At 38.0% G+C, this 15,448-nt stretch overlaps 1 protein-coding gene across 1 annotated transcript in view; it reads left to right on the plus strand.

Moving 5' to 3' along the window:
* LOC149233938 (uncharacterized) overlaps nt 1–13,193 on the plus strand; it is an 83,367-nt gene extending 70,174 nt beyond the window's left edge. Inside the window, exons 6-11 of the mRNA XM_089371689.1 lie at nt 11,203–11,406; nt 11,607–11,677; nt 11,801–11,861; nt 11,983–12,071; nt 12,197–12,445; nt 12,575–13,193. Of these exons, the coding sequence (XP_089227815.1) occupies nt 11,203–11,406; nt 11,607–11,677; nt 11,801–11,861; nt 11,983–12,071; nt 12,197–12,445; nt 12,575–12,727 (827 nt within the window). The 3' untranslated portion in view covers nt 12,728–13,193. The remainder of the gene's footprint in view (nt 1–11,202; nt 11,407–11,606; nt 11,678–11,800; nt 11,862–11,982; nt 12,072–12,196; nt 12,446–12,574) is intronic.
* The last annotated feature ends 2,255 nt before the right edge of the window (nt 13,194–15,448 follow it).

Below are 15,448 nucleotides of genomic sequence, written 5' to 3' on the forward strand. Positions count from 1 at the left end.
TATGGAAGATTCTTGGAAGCAACAATATGGTTGGTATATATTTCATCTAGTATGGAAACAATATTTCTAAAGGATGAAGGAATGCTAATGGTGAAGTTATAGTATGAAAGGCATAATGAAAGTCTTTCTCTTCTTGGAAAAGGAAACCTATCTTTGACAGGTATAAGGAGCAAGTTTGCTTAAATGATGGCTATATGATTATATGAAAGAAAAGGTATGCATATTTAAAGATATTCTTCCCTAGAGCATGGTTCATATCTTCAAGAATCATGAAGGAAGAGTTAGTTATGAATGTGCTTGGTAAGTCTTTCATATGGTTACATGTGTTGAAGTTTCTAAATTTACTTAGTTAGAAACCCTCCACACACATTATTTGATTTATTCCTACCTACTTGTTATTGTACTTAACAAGTTATTTACAATGTAAATGCTGAAAATAAACACTAGTGCATGTTCAACATATTACAAATCAACAACTACAGGAAACATAAACAATCACACCATATGACACCATTATTTTTGGACTAATGTCTCCGGAAAAATCCAATGTGGGAAAATCAGTGCAGCTATCTGAGGGTTTTCTTATTAAGCAATATCAGAGTACAATCTGGGTGCCGAAATTGACCTACCCAACAGAGAATTTCCTTGACAACAATACCTCTCAATTTCTGACAAATCCTCTTGGCTGAAAGCCCGGATAAACCTTCCGGCAGCTACTCAGCACAAATATGCCTTAGAAACCCCAGCGTCAGCCTCTCTCTGGACCGTGTCAGCCCCTCTTTGCCCAGCGCTAGCCCTGCGTCAACCCATATGGGTCTGCATCAGCCTTAGGAGTCCCTATGTCAACCCTCTGGCCCTTTGTGTCAGTAACGCTGGCCTCTCTGAGGCTCTGCGCAGCTCCCGACTGCCTCTGCGTGAGCCCTGGCTGGCTCGTGTCACTCTCCTTGGCTACTGTGCTGCTCTCCCGACACTATCTCTGCCTCTCTGTCTCTTTGTACTCAGATGTCCCTCAGCTGCATCTCCCGATCACTAATTCTATCTCTCTTAGCAAACCTCGCTCTAGAGAATAGAATGACTGATCACTCTGGTGTCCTCTCCAAGTGACGCTCAAGCCTTCTATTATACTTTTCCTATTGACATATCAACGACTGAGATTAAGTCCCTATTCAACGGCTAAGATTAGATCTGGCTTAATCCATGTCTTTTGGACCATTCTAACATAGTTTCATATTAATCCACATTAATATTTTATTTTCCCTAAGTTTAGACTTAGGGACTCCATTAAAAATATTAATTATTTTAATATCTCCTGAATTGTTTAGAATCTGCCCAAACCCTTTCTAGGTATTGGAGATCTCATGTGCCCCAACCTCTCCACCAAATTTCGTGGCTAGAGCACATTCAATGCTACCCCAAATCAACACTCCCTCTTAGCGAGGACTATGCTCTAGCAATACTCCTTACTAAGTATTACTCTAATCATTTGGCATCGGTACCTGTGCTAATGCTAGGCCTTCCTGCCCAACATCCTCTGCACTGCTGCATTCTGTACTGTTGCCCATGGTTCTGCCACTACCACTGCTGCATCTATACGACAACTCCCCCTGCATCCGTGCTGTTGCTGGTCCTTTCTCCCAGCACTGCATCCGCATTGCACCTCCTCTCATCTTGTTGCATCATGCTACCCGCTGCTGCACTGCATCTCCATTACTGAGAAGTAAGTAATTGGTCTCCCAACTCTGACCTCCCTGTTGGGCTACAGACACCCATTGATGATGAAGCTCCTTCTGCCGCTGACAAGTGCTCCCTACCCGACTTTTGCGCTGCTGCAACAACTCCTTGCATCTCGCACCATTGCACACCTCTCTGTGCCATCCTGCACTAGTGCAACACTCTTGTGCCTCTCGCATTGCTGCAGCCTGCTAGCTTAGCACTATCTTGGGACTCCTGCACTGTAGCTCTCTTTGCCGCTCCATCCGCATCAGTCTCTACCCACATTAGCCAGTCCTGCCACTTCTCTTCGGGGTTCCCGTAGCATGGTTTAATCCAAGAGGCTAGGTACCTCGAGGATCCTGCCCCTCATCGCCTGTAGTCCGCTTGACTACAACTCGATGTCTCCCCACTTCTTCTCAAGTGGCGCGTGTGCACTCATGGCACAATCATTGTCTGTCAAAACTTCCTTCTCTGCTCATGCTGGCACTGCCTTAGTCTCGGAAGACTCTCCCTTACTCTTCTTCCTTGGACACTGGACACATAATGACCCAGCTCCCCACAGTGGAAGCACTTGATCTTGGAAAGATCTTTCTTCTTCCGCTTCTCCTGCTTTCCCTTAGATGCTAGGGTAGCATCTTCCTCCTCTTGCTTGACTTTGATCTTGTTGCTGCTGCTACCCGTCTTCGACTGCCGTTTTATCTCTTCCTGGCGAAGAGCTGCCCACATCTCGTCCCAAGGTGGGAGAGTCCCTTTGCCCAGTATACTCTGGACAAATACCTCCCAGTCTTTTGAGATAACATTTAAGGCTGTCCTCACCATCAAATCCTGATCCGCTATTGCTTCTATAACAGTCAACTGATCTCAGATCTCATTCAGTCGTCCGAGGAAGGTGTTAATCAGTTCTCCCTTCTTCATCTGATACAACCTCAACTGGTTCTCAAGTAGCATTCTTCTCTGCATAGAAGTATGCTGATACAATTTCTTGAGAGCCTCCCACATCTCAAATGTTGTTTCCTTCTCGGCTATGTGTGGTACTACATGATCCTTGACCCCGTCAAGGATGATGCTCTTGACCCTCGCCATTGCCTCCTTGTACTTGTCGTTATCATTGGTGTCGACTGGGATGGCTATTATCCTCAAGGCCAAGTTCTTGACACGATTTCCGTCAAGTACAGATAAGATTTTGGTCTTCCAGATTGCGAAGTTCAACGCTCCGTCTAGTCTATCCTGGTCTCTTACTCCGCGTAGTGCCATGATGTTCCTCTACTTCCCTCCTAGAAGTTCTCTTTTCGACTCCTTTGAGTCTCTACTTCCCGTCTGGAAGTTCTCTTCTGGACTTCCCCTGAGTCTTGATTTCCCTCCTGGAAATCCTTCCGCCGCTGTCGAGATGCCCCCTACTCTGATCATCTTGTGCAACCGCACCACTGGAAAATAAGTAGGAGAAATAAATCAGTTATTGTAGTAGAATTTCGTGTTTGGAATTCTCATAATACTAAACACACATGCGACAAAGATGTGTGAGAACTCTAATTCAGTGTGCCTTAGGAAACTTCAAAAGTTTAGTTCTGCCATAAAATTTTAGACTGGCCTCAGAAGGGGTTGCCTCAAGTCAATGATGATGAACGTTAAATTTGTCCTCTGCTCAACGAGTTAGTCGTCACAAATTCGTCCTTGAATGATGTCTGTTTAGTACTCAAAGAATGGCATAGTTGATCTTGGGTAGGGCCTTAGAATAGGCCTTTGGATTTGCCACAAACTTTGCTCTTTCTAGCAGAAGAAAATTTTTGGTTTACCTTAAAATGATCTTGATAAGCTAGCTTGCTTCCACAAAAATGACCTCAAAAAATATTTGAAGAATTCGATTCCTTAACCTTGATCATTGTGCTTCATATCATAGATTCTATATTCTCTTAGCTTCGTATTGCTCCCAAGATATTATTGCCTTAGATCAATGAATTTTCTTGCCTCAATTTCCCACGAGTTGGGTGTATTTATATGATTTTTTGGTGGAGCCCTAAAAAGGAGCTGACTTGTGCAGCAACAAGTAGTTTTATTTGAAATAACCCATTTATTAGGAGCCAACCTAAGGAAGGTGAACTGACATGCTTAGAGGAGACTTAGGATACTGTAAAAAATAAATTGTCTTTCAAATAGTCTCCTTTCAAGGCTGATTAGGACACATGAATTTAGGTCAACTTAAATTATAATTTTGACCTTCTTCTAGGCACTGCAATGAAATGATAAGGTCATAAACATTTGGGGCAAAGGAACTAGTGCTAAACCGATCCTTGGGGCAGAAAAAGGCGTGCCACCTATCAAATGAAATGGTGCGATAAGGACTACTAATCTATAGGATCGTTGTACCCATATTCACTTGATGTGTGCACACAAATCAATGTACAAATGCTGGCTCATTCACCTTTTGACATCAATGATAGTTTTTCCAACAATCTCCCCCTTTGTCATTGATGTTATGAATATAATTCATATAAAAGTAATAAATATAAATATAAGTATAATAATAATGACTAATAATTAATTATCTAATGGTTAGTTAGTTAGTAATTAAGAGGCATGTCTTAGGGACATGACCATTCATGAAAGGGCGCCTGCCTAGGGTATATAAGAAGGCCATCATTCTCATTTGTAATCATCTCATATCAATTCTTTTATATAATATTCAATATACAATTACTTGTCCTACTATAGATGTTTACATCTTCCAAGTCTTTTGAAGATTACTCTGTTGTGTATACGAACTTTGTTTGTTACATTTGTATCAAAGCCACGTTCTCTGATCTTGGCCATTTGCCATTAAAGTCTTCGTCAATGTAGTTGGTGTTTCGCTATATAGTTGGAGGTTCTCCATTCTGCGTGATTCGCTATCAGACCTTTTGGGCATAAAATTATTTAAAAAAAGAAAAAAGAGAAAAAGAGAGAAAAAAGAAGTCAAAAAATAAATAAATAAATAAAACAACATATATATATATATATATATATATATATATATTAAAAAAAGGAGAGAGAAAAGAATAGGTCAAAAAAAAGAGAGCATATATATAGAATCTAGATAAATAAAGAAAAAAAAAGTTAAAAAAAATTATAGAAAAAAGTTTTAAAAAATGTGATAAAAATAATAATAAAAACAATAGAATTATTAAAAAAAATAAAAGAAAATCATATAAAAAAATAAAAATAAAAAATAAAATAACATTACCTGTGGACAACAGGCTGCGGTTCACCACAACTGTTGACCGCTTGCCCATGACACCTTGGCTGTAATCTCCTGTAGCCGCTACTGCTTTCAACTACAATCACAACGATATATATTGTCGACCGAACATTGCCGCGAAGGCCCTCCTCCATACATAATATTTCGACTACTGCCCGTTTTTCCACCAGTAGCTAACCACACCAAATATTGCCGCCACAACGACTACCATAACAAGTGAATAACAAATATAATCAGCGTTACAGTGGTTGTGTTGTTGGAGATAAAACCACCACTCAAAAAAATATCATGTTGTAAATCCACGAAGGGCCAAACACTAAGATCCTTCATAATAATTAAATCTACTCCGCGTGAGAACAAATTGACTACTTGCTGACAACCCATCTTTTCACCTACCAGAGGCAACGCCTTCTTATTTGTTGCGTTCGGTCTTGACCAACCACTGCAAATCATCACAACCCAACGATTTGTGGCATCGACTTCCATCCTTACATTTCTATATGATACATTATCATATAATTGTGATTATTGCCATATGTACCTGCTGCTTGAATGTGCCCACATTTTCTATTTCAAACAGGAAAAATAATCATAGAAATATTGGTCGGGCCATAAAGGGTTTCATAAAATTTCAGAAATACTAATAGCCGTGGAGGTGAGATAGAATGAATTAATGACATATCAGTGAACCATTGTGACTATCAATAAATAAGACGCTACTCTCCATAATCAGAAGAGATTAAAAAGTTTTTATATTTGCTATAATATAAAATATTATGAGTTGTGGTACAAAGAAGTCAAGTTATTAAAAGAAAATTTAAAAAAAATATTTAATTATAAAGGGAGTAAAAGACTTTAAAAAAATAGTAAAGAAAGAGAAGGAAGAATGATGGAAGGAATATTCTCTTGTAAACGTGGCATGATTCCATGTTATGGATTGTGTACATTAAAAGGGAATATCCAAGGAAAACATATCACTGTCATTGTCAACGAAAATCATCAGGAAAATTATATTAATGTTAATTTAACAAATCAATTATTAATTTCAGGATCAGATATAATCGAGAATAAAGATGCCTCTTTATTCGATGCCGAATACAAAATTAAAAACTTGCAAGTAATAATTGATGAATATGAGTATGTATCTCAATTTGGTGTGGCAACTATGCTTAGTGAAGAAATTGACATAATTTTCGGATTACCTTGGTTTAAAAAATTCGGTACAATTTTTTAAACATTGATTTTTTGTTTGTTTGTTTATGTTTTATTTTTTATTTTTTTCTTTTCTCCCTTATAAGAAGAAGATGATCACATTCCAATACACGACCATAAAGTCAAAATCGATAATGCAATCATCACAAAACCTTAAGGAGATTTCGAAATTGATGTTCCAAGAGATCCAATAAAAAACAAAAGGAGCTTAAAAAATTCATATCTAATAAAACCAAAGGAAATTCCCGTTTAAAAGATCATAATCAAAAACTCCTTGAACATAGAAGAACGTGTAAAGCTAAAATGCACAAATTAGAACAAGAAAAGAAAAGTGTTGAGAAGAAACTCAACGATAGTCTATCAGAAAAGGAAGAAGAAAATTTGGGTTTAAAAACCCTGAATGAGGAGAATACTAAGAATAAAATCAACAATCCAAAAAGCGAAGAGCTTTTACATCTAAGGAATCATAACCAAAACCTTCTTACGCAAATAAAGAAGCTTAAAACTGACAAGTCACTAAATGACAAGTTAGAACAAGTCAAGAAGAATTGAAGTCTCCAGTCGTAACAGATGTCAACAATCATGCTCTCCTTGTTATCATGCTTCACTCGTTCGTCTTCATGCTGCACCTCCTTTTCTCTCCTCGTTTGACATCAATGGCAAAGGGTGACTTATGTCTTTGGGGCTGCTCCCCCTGAACATATGGCCTCAATAAGACTTCCGTCTTCTTATCTTTCCCTTCTTTACGACTCTTGCTTGGCTGCAATTTTCTTCCGCTCTACTTGGTCTAGAATGTATATGTTGTTTGGTCTTCTTGTGACTATTGCAAACAATCTTCCTGAGTCTTCTTCTCTAACTTCGCACTTTCGAGAGTCAAACAAGAGATTATACCCTTGATCACACATCTTGCCAACACCGAGAAGATTGTGCTTCAAATCCTTAACTAGCAAAACGTTTTGTGCTTTCATATGTTCGCTTCCAAGGTTTGCTTCACCTTTTCCAAGTATCTTGACAAAAGAGTTATCTCCAACTGCAACACTACTGCCTTTTTCTTTTATGATGACAAATTTGTTTTGATATCTAGTGATGTGTCAAGCATCCATTGTCTATGTACTATTCATCTTCTTTATCTTCAACGACAATGCTAGATTGCATTTTTCTTTCTTTTTCTTTTCCCATGTCATAGTTGGCTTCTTTGTTTGCATAATTGGAGCATTCTCTTTCACAAGCTTGCAATCTTGTGCCTTGTGACCAAGATTATTGCACTTGAAGCATATTATGTTTTAGTTCATTAGTGGTTCAAATGGATTGTAGTTTCCATGGACATTTCTAGGTATAATCCATAATCATTCCCGCTCCTTGCATCATTGTATCTTGTATTGATTTTACAATGAATTGCTTAAATGACCAAAATTTCCACAACAATAACAACGACCAAGAAAGATATTGTTATACTTGGGAGAGTAGGATCATCTTCTGAAGTTGTTTTGCCTTGGAGGAGGTTCAATCCATTTCTGTTCATCTTTGTGATGGATGTTCTTGGGAACATAAGTAGGACTTTTTGATGCAGCAACATTTCTAGATTTTCCTTTAATTTTTTCCTTGCTTGAAGATGTGCCTTCATAACCAAGACCTGTTTTATTCAACACTAATGAGCTGTTCAAGTTCTTGTTAAGCTTATCAACTTCAACCCTGAATGTTACAACGTCCTCTTCAAGTTTCTTACACTCTTCTTCTTTCTTATTCATCTGGGTCTTCATCACTTCCTCAATTCTCTTTGCTTCTTCAAGATGGACCTTTAAAGTGATGTTTTCTTCATCACACTTTTTATTTCTGAGGTTGGCATTTTCATTTTCACTATGCTTCAATTTTTCTTGAAGATCTTCATCCTCTTGTTTGGGCTTTGAATATTTTCAGAGTCCCCAGAAAGAATCTATTCTCATATTTGGTTCTTCATCATCCGAATCATTGACCTCTTCGTCATCATGATCATTATCTTGATTTTCTTGGGTTATGAAAAGGATTTCTCTTGCATCCCCTTCTTCTGTGTCACTTTCATTTGAAGAACTACTATCTTCTTTGGAATAAAGATTTTTCTTATGGTAGCTCTTCTTTTCCTTAAAAGGACATCTTTTAGCATAATGACCTATTTAGCCGCAATGAAAACATTTAAGAGGTAGGCTACCTTTGTTTTTTCCGGTTTGTCTTTTGAGCTCCTTGATGAAATTTGCATCTTCTATATCTGATTCATTGCCTTGTGTGTCTTCTACCTCGAGTTCTTTGTTTCTTGTGTTTTTGTGACTTTAAAGGCTGTTTCTCTATTTGACTGCCCGTCCTCTGTATCTATTCTTATTTCGTATGCTGTAAGGGTGCTATGTAATTCTTCCATTGTCATCTTGGTCAACTCCTTGGTTTTTTCTATGGCAAATACCTTGGCAATGTATCTCAAGTGAAGTAATCTCAGGACCTTTTTTACGATCAAAGGATCTTTAAATTCTTTTCTAATCCTCTAATGGAGTTGACAACTTCATCTACTTTGAACAAATAGGTCACAATATCCTCTTTTTCATCCATTTTTAGGTTTTCAAACTGAGCTCTATCTTTTTGAAGTTTGACATGCTTGACCTCATCATTACCTTCATACAAAGTTTTAAGTTTATCCCAAACTCTTTGGCTGTGGTGCAAGACATCACCTTGGAATTAATGGTTCTTGACAATCCACCTATGATGGCATGAAGAGCTTTTGAATTACAGCTGAACAACTTCTTGTTAGGATCAGTTGGAGGATTTTTAGGAACTTTGTAGCCATTTACAATGGAGAGCCAAACATCCACTCCTAAAGCCTTCAAGTAGGTTTCCATGCAACTGCTCCATAGTGGATAATCATTTCCATCAAACACCGGAATTGTCCTTGAAGAGATGCATTCCATATGATCCATATTTGTTCACAATTCTCCCTCCAATGATTAGACTGTTAGAGTGTAACGTGCTCTGATACCAATTGTTGGAAATACTAAGAGGGGGGGGGTGCCATGGGTTAAATCAGTGTTTCACTTTTGTTTACAATTTAGTATCAAAAGCATTAACCAATCACATCAAAAGAACACTATATATATATATATATATCACAAGGGAAGTTACAATGGAAGGGCTACAACCCCCAAGGTTAACCAGCTTACATTGGAAGGAGGCGACATCCTCTTGAAGACAATTTTTGGCTTATCTTCAAGTGATCTTGATCAGTCAGCTTGCTTCCACAGAAATGACCTCAGAAAATACTCTGTGCTTCATATCCCAGATTCTGTCTTCTCTTCGATTTGGACTGCTCGTAAGATACTATTGCCTCAGATCAGCGATTTTTCTTGTCTCAATTGCCCACGAGTTGGGTGTATTTATAAGAGTTTTAGATGAGCCCTAAAAAGGAGCTGACCTGTGCAACAAGTAATTTTATTTTGAAATAACCCATTTATTAGGAGCTGGAGGCTTAGGACACTCTAAAAAATCAATATAAATCAATATATCTTTCAAATAGTACCCTTTCAAGACTGATTAGGACACATGAGTTTAGGTCAACTTAAATTATAATAATGGTCTTCTTCTAGGGGCTGCAATGAAGTGATAAGATCATAGACTTTTGGGGCAAAAGAGCTGTTGTTAAAGCCATCCTTGGGGCACACACTTCAAAAATCAATATATCTCCAACCAAGAGGACCCACAAGGTGTGCCACCTACCAAATGAAATGGCATGACAGGGACTACCAATCTAGAGAATCTTTGTACCCAAATACACTTGATTTGTGCATGCAAATCACCAAACAAATGCTAGCCCATTCACCCTTTGACACCAATGACAACTTTTTCAACATGAGATTCATCTAATTCACTAATGCAAAAACCTTTGCATTTCATTGGATTAACTCACTTTTGTTTTATAAAAAAAGTTACTTTAATCATTAACGTAATTGCTAAGGTTAAGGGTGTATCAGTAAACTTCAGCATGCCTTGACACTTAGGCCTGTGTAGAGGTACTTGATCGAGCTACTAACATCAAAACGAAATCAGTCAAACTGGATGGTTGGACTGACTGTTGTATTGAACCAGATTACTGACTGGAGTGGTGAGCTGGTTTGTGTCAATTAGGTTCCAAACATGCCAGTTTGGTACCTAACTGATCGGTCAAGTGTCATACGCACAGGGGGAGTCTGGGACACAATGGCAGCCTTTGAGGTGGTATTGGAGGAAACTGAGGATTGTTTCCTTCCCAAAACAACCTCCTTGGTTATAAAGCCAACCCCCCCAAACCCCTTACCCCCTACCCCCCGAAACCCCAAGCGTAAACACAGTATCTAACTCAACTCTAGGAATTCTACCAAAATTCTTGAAGTAAAAGTTGACAGTTCTTTTAAAGGAAAGGAAATGTCAACTTAAGGAAAGAGAAATGAAATGTCAACTTTTACTTAAATTTTTAACTTTACTATTAATTGTTTCAAGATGTTTGGGAGTGGTTACGACCTTATCAGGCTTCAAATAGAGAAAGTAGAATTTTATATCCCATGGATTGGTAAGATTGCAACATTTTCATTGAATTCTTTCATGTATGAGGGTATGGGATTGGCATTTAATCAGGAGTATGAAGCCCTTTATGTTCGTTGATGTTGGTGGTTTTGATTGTTGAGCTCCTCTGTTGTTGGTGGTATTGATTGTTGAACTCCTCTTCCATGGTCTTAACAAAAATGTACCCTTCACTCAAACTGAAATAATTGGTTAGGCATGTTAAGTTTTTTCTACCATATTATAAGGTTGAGGAATTTGAGTAGTCTGAAGACAAAAGTCACAACTCCAGAAAAGCAGAGTAGCTTTTGTCTTCTTCTTAGATTTTTTATACAAGCTGTTTCTGTTTAGTAGTTAGTGTGGGACAAAATCATTGTTTTGTTAAATAGTTCAATATTTTAAGGATAATCTGTACAGTGTAAATATCTCAACAATGATTCTTTTGAGTCGTACATACAAGAATTCACTGATACTGTAATTTTTGTGCATAGCAGCGGCACCTGTGCGGGTTGCTTTTGGATTTGGAGGATCTGCTGCTGGTGCCACTTCCAGGGCAGCAGGCTTTTCAAGAGGATTTGGCAGTGGCAGTGGAGGTGGTGGTGGAGGAGGAGGGGGAGGAGGAGGAGGAGGAGGAGGAGGTGGTGGTGGTGGTGGTGGAAGCGGCTTTCGAGGAGCAGACAAGAAGACATTCATTGATGGTATAATTGGTCGAGAACATTCATTGTTCATCTCTCAAAAGTAACACTTTAAGAAATTAGTGATTGCATTGCTAATATTTTGGCTTTATCTTTCTAGCACACATGATATATTTCTGCTTAGGAATAATGTGTGTATGTCTGTGTGGTGTGCCCGTATAAATAGCAGGTATTTCCTTTACTTATCTTCTCCCATTAATTAGATGGAATGCAGGGTGGAAGACTTGGAGATGGTATGGCAAAAAAATCAGGGAAAGAGTTTGTTGAACCTCTGGTATGCTCCTAACTTCATTGTGTTTTGTGCATAAATCCCTTCTTAATATTTATATTTAAGTCTTCATCAGGGTGACATTCTATGTTCTTCTGGTTGGTTTCATATCCATGGGGCATCTTGCAGGATTATTCTGCCTACTATCCTGTGACGCTTCCACTGAGAAAGCCTTACTCTGGAAAATCTGGTATATTGTCTTTGTTCATATTATCTGGTTGTATGCAGTGCCTTGAGCTCATAAAATTCACGAAATCCTTGATGTAAATACTGTTGTTGCAGTAATAATTAATTTGTATGTATCTTCACAGAATTGTTGGATGAAGAAGAATTTGGAGAAGGATCAGTAAATGAATTTGATGAAGATACTATAGTTCCAGCACAGGAGCTTGGTTTATGGGTTTGTTCCATGAGAACACTCAAGCAAATATAAATATTTCTGCGTAATTCTTTTCTCATTGGTTATATTTCTATTTGATTATGTAATAAGTTTTTAACATCAATGTTGTCGCAATTCATATGCAGAATGAAAGTGAGGACGATAAAATATTGTTTTTCCAGATTCCAGCTTCACTACCTTTAGGCAAGTTACCTGGTGTGTGGAATACAAAGGTTCCTGAGTCATCAGATAAGGGTGCTAGCAGTTCAGGTGCTCAGAGTATGAGTACTGAAGAAACTTCTGTTCTTGGGAAGTTGCCAGCAGGATTCATGGGAAAGCTGCTTGTATATGAAAGTGGGGCAGTAAAGATGCGGCTTGGTGATATACTTTTAGATGTAAGTCACAACTGTGTTAGAGCCATGTTATTCTTTTGCTGGACTTTGGTTTTATTACTCTTGTTACTCATTGCACTCCTTATATCCAATTAAGGTTCTTGACTAGTGCCATATATAATTTTTGACCAGGCTGTACCAGGATCTGAGTGCATTTTTGCTCAAGATGTTGCAGCTATTAATTCAGTAACTAAGCAGTGTTGCTTTCTCGGGGATATAAATAAACGAGTAATACTTGTTCCCGATGTGGACAGCCTTCTTGGTAACACACTTGAAATTGGGTGAGCTTGCTAACCTCTACAAGTAACCACCTGGCTTTTGTACATATGTCAAAATATAGGCAGAGCTCTTCTAGCAAATTGATTTGCATGAGAGGTACCGTCATCTTTCCCTGATGTTTGAAGGGCTTCCTTTTATTGAGAAAGCCAAATTATCAAATAAAGTTGTATCTTGGTGAAATATGTGGTATGCTACATTTTTCCTGATATAAGAACTAGTCGGGAAGAATATTTTTTCTGAAGCACAATTCTAATTATGGTTGTAGAGAAAAAAAAAACTGGGAGTATTCCTCTGTGATAATCAGGACAGTTGAAAACTTATCAACTTGCTTATCTCTACAAATATAACTCAGGAGTCAAAACGTTACCAGATGTCAAGACCTGTCAGTGGTCAATTAACCTTCTTTGGTTTACATCAACGGAAAATTGTTCTGCGGGAAATCCTTTCAAAATACATCAGAGATTTGAACAAATATGTCCAGACACAACAAATGTTCGAATTTACATTTTTTAGTTGGTGCTTAAATGATTTCTTCGGTTTCACCTTGAATCCTGCCACACAGTCTCTACAATTTTTGAGTCACCTAAATGACTATGAGCTCAGATATTGGCTGCAACCCCTACCTGTTTAGTTTAAATTTGACAATGGCTTAACTTTCTTACTGTATTATTTTAGCATTTTACTTAAGTTACCAGGATATGGTTGGATATAGATATAAATATAGAAACATCAAAATATCTGAACATATTGGATATATATCCAAGATAGGCAATAATTGATAGAAATTGCCTCTGTTTTCATTGTGATGATGCTTATAGTCCAAAAGAACACACTTGAAAATGATGAAAAAATGTAATAATAAGATAATTGAATTATTGTCCAACAAATGACCACCAAACTATGTCATTGGGACTAAAAAAGGTACATACAATGTAGTTACATAGTAGGAAGTGAAGGCAACTATATCAAAAGCAGATAAGTATAAAGATCAAAATATCTAGCTAAAAGAAGCTATAAGAAAAGGTAAGAAGACATGCTAATGGCTACTTATTGAAATAATGTGTGGTACATAAGTGAGGATGTTAAGGCATACTAGAGCTAGATGTTGATGCCGATCAGATTAGGAAGCAAGCTCCTCAACAAAGTCATCAATTGCTATGAAGGGGTGGATACATTGTTGGAGGATGCTCTTTGAGGAGTCTCTAGGGATGAGGGGGCTTGGTTGCATGATCATATGGGGGGGCACAAGGGTGAGGAAGTCCAACTCTCTTAGCATCCAAGGCTATAGGGAAGAAACTCTAGACAAAACACTTGTTCCTCCACTAGACTTGGAGGCTAGTACTCTATCCAAGGGAAGCTTGACTCTAGGATCTCTTAAAGCTCCTTAGTTATTTGGAGGAGGTCGATTGATTCATTGAGGTGGGGGTAGAGTGGAAACTTGAGATCTCATTTGTTAATCTTCTTTCAAACCTAGCAGCCAACAATTTATTGACCTAGCAGATACATATTTAGTGAATAAATGCACAACTAGATTGTTAATACACTTAGCAGAAGCAAATTTCACGCAACCAATCTCAATCACAATGACAAATAGATTCCACCCAATCAAGGGTTCTTCATCAATATTCAGAACTTACTTGAGCTCCTGTCACGAGATAATGGCCCAACTAACAAAGATTTTAGATAGTGTCTTGGAATTGATCCAACAAATTAGGCCCTAGATCAGTTCTCAAACCCCTTGGTTTATTTGGATCTCTAAGATGCCCTTTTGTGGTTCCTCGGACTTGGCACACTAGAATGAAAGTCCTTCTCCATTTCTCACTGAGATGCATTTCTCAATGTCTTGTGTTGTTGTATGGTGTATCTTCGCCCCTCCTTAGCCTTGCTTTTATAAGTCCCTAACCCTAATATCCAAAGTGATTGACAAACGAGATTAGATATCGTCTCACTTGAGATCAAGGGTTGAGATAAAAACATAATCGTTAAAGTAATTTTGTTTACTTTTCCTAAGTTTACTTTAGCTCAATTAGCCAACACAATAATTATGTGCTTTTGTAAGTCAAAACTTAGGCCAAGTTACAAAAGCAACTTGCTCACATTTGAGTAAGAGTCCTAAGGAGATTTGTGTGTGACTCCTTGCACGCCTCGACACTTAGGCTTGTGCAGAAGTACTTGCTTGAGATACACACATTAACGCTCCCTTTTAGTGTGGGAGGTACTTTTGTCCCATGGAATTGGATTTGATCCTATAACTGGATTTGTTGCCTTGTTTGCTCCCTCTAAACTAGAAGCCTTCCTTGCCACTTGGTTTGGAAACATCCTTGAATTTCTGCTTCCCTTGGTTTTGGTCGTAGAAGCCTTTTGCCTTGCTGGTCTAGTTCCTAGAAGCCACCCGCACCTAAACATCCTATAAGGTCATATCATGTTGAAATTTCTAAGTCTGACACGTCAGAAATCCCTACTGCATTATCTGGTTTATTTTCTTCTACTTGTTATTTTCATTAACAAGTTATTTATAATTAGAAATACCGGAAATAAACACAAATGCAACCTTAACACATATACAAATCAACAACTGAAATAACTGAGACAAACACACAAGGGACACCATTATTTTTGGACAATTGTCCCTGGAAAAAGCCAATGCGGGAAAACCGGTGCAACAAATATGAGGGTTTTATTATTATGCAGTTTCTGAATACAACTAGGGTGCCAGAAATGGCTCAC

Source organism: Pinus tabuliformis, chromosome 8 (assembly GCF_031772625.1).
Source record: "Pinus tabuliformis cultivar Carrire ecotype Pingquan chromosome 8, CPIR1, whole genome shotgun sequence".
Taxonomy (NCBI): Eukaryota; Viridiplantae; Streptophyta; class Pinopsida; order Pinales; family Pinaceae; genus Pinus; species Pinus tabuliformis.